Source organism: Ylistrum balloti, unplaced genomic scaffold (assembly GCF_031769215.1).
Source record: "Ylistrum balloti isolate Yb309-2 unplaced genomic scaffold, AGI_CSIRO_Ybal_v1 Utg370982, whole genome shotgun sequence".
Taxonomy (NCBI): Eukaryota; Metazoa; Mollusca; class Bivalvia; order Pectinida; family Pectinidae; genus Ylistrum; species Ylistrum balloti.
Genome location: NW_026782550.1, coordinates 247,566 through 250,728, shown reverse-complemented (window position 1 = coordinate 250,728; position 3,163 = coordinate 247,566). Strand labels below are relative to the sequence as shown.

The 3,163-nt window shown below is 35.8% G+C and overlaps 1 protein-coding gene across 1 annotated transcript; it reads left to right on the top strand.

Moving 5' to 3' along the window:
* Positions 1–405: 405 nt before the first annotated feature.
* Positions 406–2,573, top strand: LOC132559858 (G-protein coupled receptor GRL101-like). Its single transcript, XM_060224489.1, has 4 exons — positions 406–532; positions 676–777; positions 925–2,025; positions 2,431–2,573. Exons 1-4 carry the CDS (start codon positions 406–408, stop codon positions 2,571–2,573), a joined length of 1,473 nt encoding a protein of 490 aa, XP_060080472.1.
* Positions 2,574–3,163: the final 590 nt, after the last annotated feature.

Sequence of the window (3,163 nt, the reverse complement as noted above, 5' to 3'; positions counted from 1 at the left end):
GTACATTAAACCGTCCTTGTTTCAGGACTATACAATTGTGCAGGAATACATCACTGCCCTTACGTACACACCATTCCTCTACAAGAAGTATGTGACAATAAAAGCCAGTGTCTAGATTCCGATGACGAGTCTGCATGTGTCCATCCGTGCCAACCAATTTGTATGTGTATCGGTCTCACAGTCAAATTCAGCGACCCTTTCTTGGTGACTGCACGCTTCCCTTCCAATACCACGTGGAACCATTTACTATCTTCGGGATTACAACAACTATCGAAGATTAGTTATTTAGTCATTGAAGATAAATACAATGTGTACAAAACATTCAGCAAAGGTTTACAGAGCCTCAGGTCATTAGATCTATCTAATAACGGCATTGTGTTACTTCCTAAAGGCGTTTTCGGCGACATGTCAAGTATTGTACATCTAAATTTATCTTATAATAAGATAAATCAGTTATCAATAGATACATTTTACGGTCTTCCTGATCTTATGTATTTGGACTTATCTAACAATCAAATATCAGTTCTACTAGGTTCTGTGTTTAGCGGTCTTCCTAATCTTGCAGATCTATCCTTATCTAATAATCAAATATCAGTTCTACCAGACTCTGTATTAGCAGCCTCCCTAGGCTTACACATTTTATTTTATCTAACAGTCAAATATCAGTTCTACCAGACTCTGTGTTAAGCAGTCTCCCTATTCTTAGATATTTGGACTTATCTAGCAATCAGATAACAGTTCTACCAGACTCTGTGTTTAGCAGTCTCACTGTTCTTAGTTATTTGGACTTATCTAGCAATCAGATAACAGTTCTACCTGATAACATGTTTAATGAGCTTCATCACCTTATGTACCTGTCCCTAGCAAACAATCAAATACTGTCCCTTTCTCACTATTCATTAAGTGGTGTTTTTAATTTAATAGATATCTTTCTTAACGAAAATTTCTTATCTGTTCTACTTATGTTACCTGCTTCTGTTGAATGGCTTGATATATCATACAATAATTTTGCAACTTTGCCTGCGGGTACATTCACTAATTCTAGTAATTTATCTATTCTGAGTATCATAGGTAACAAAATGGAAGTTAAGCAACACATGTTTGAAGGTTTAGACAATCTGACTGTTTTGCTGACAGACACTCCTTTTATGTGTTGTGTTAAACCTAAGTCGGTTGCTGATGATAAATGTCTAAACAATCGGATTACATTTGATTTTTGCTTGTTCGAAAACTCAGTCTGCAAGTCAGAAGGAGATGTGATATCCTCGTGTAAAAATTTGATAGGTTCAGATTTACTTAGAGTTTTTCTCTGGATTATTGGCTTTTGCTCTTTAATTGGGAATTTTACTGTCATGTTTTACCGACTTCTTATCGATAGAGATAATATTACAACAAGTTATTCGATTTTTGTATTGAATTTGAGTATGTCTGATTTACTCATGGGTATCTATCTCATGATTATAGGCTCATTTGATATACATTATCGAGATGTATATGCATGGAATGATCAGGATTGGAGAAGCAGTATTGTATGTACCATAGCTGGAATTCTGTCGAATATATCTAGTGAAATGTCTACGTTTCTGATTCTTATGGTGACAATAGACAGAGTAATTGTCATAGTATTTCCCATGTCTCGTCTTTACCAGCGAAATATATCCGGGAATCAAGCATGGATCATCGCATTGTTCCTGTGGTTGGTTGCTATCACAGTTGCTGTCATCCCCGTTGTTTCTATGCAATTCTACTTCAAGGGAAAATATCAATCAGGAGTGTGTCTTGCCTTACCACTGACACGTGACGAACAACCTGGTTCGGGTTATTCTTTTGCAGTGTTTGTTTGCCTGAACAGTTTCATTTTTGTTATCATAGCCATAGGCCAACTCTGCATGTTTAATAGCCTTGTTACAAGTGGAGGGAGTCGGGTAGCTTCATCACAGACTGGACGAGACCTGACGGTAGCTAGAACCCTCTTTCTGGTGGTGGCGACTGACTTTTGCTGCTGGTTTCCTATTGGTGTCATAGGTAAATGACTTATCTTATCGCATTACGAAATGTAGAACAAATTATAACGTTCTCAAATGAGTGCCTTTCCAGCAATACACGAAGCATTCTTGACGACGATCATAAGGTCACTTTCAAAAGAATTTAGATATATTAATAAATACACACATTCCTACAATAATGCATATGTGTAAGTAACCACACATAAACAAATGATCATATAAGAGTTTGAGTGACCTCGCGGAAGTCATGAAAGACGATGGTTTCGCAAGTACGAAAACAAAGTATCTCATGCTTAGATAAGGAATTACCACATATAATTAATATCATTAATTGATAATAAAACTTCTATTCGATGTATACTATCAGTTGTCCTAATGTAGGATGAATACTCAGAGTAAGTGTCAAACAATACTGTTTTTTCAGGTGTGATGTCGAAGAGTGGACACGAGATTCCGAATGATGTCTATGCCTGGGTAATGGTATTTGTGCTGCCAGTCAATGCCGCTATCAACCCGTTCTTGTACACGGCATCAGCAATTTGGAGGAAGCGTCAAAGAGTACGTTGATAACTACGCGTGTGTGATAGCCGTGAAGACTTTTGTTTGTACCTAAGTCTCCAAAACAGACTATTGATAGTAAAAAAGGTCCAGACAACTATGATAATTGAAAATAATATTTGATGATTTCATAATGTTATGTTATCAATATCATCAAGTTTCGTCATCGTTTTCTCTGAATTTGGTGTCTCGTCTGAGCTGTCAGTTTTCAAATTTATAAAACAAGATCAACGTAATATTTCTGTTTGCCAAACAAAATTTTCGCAGTTGCTTTTATCTGTTTTAAACAGATAATGATTCGCTTTCCTAGACAAGAATTTTATGCAATTAAAACCTATCTAAAGGACCGAATTGTTGTCGTGTTTTCCTTAAAACATTTGGTAAAGAACTATTTTCTTCACTTTTGGAAGTAGTTCAAGAGGCTTAACATTAATGAACACGTTTTTATGACGTCAAGATTGTCAATCGTTTAGACGTTGATGCAAAACAAGTGGAACATTCATTTAATGATGTTCTACTAATTCTTAGAAAAAACCTGTGTTGTTGTGTAGTAATATATTCAACAGTATACATATGCTATTTTAATTGTCAAAATGAAT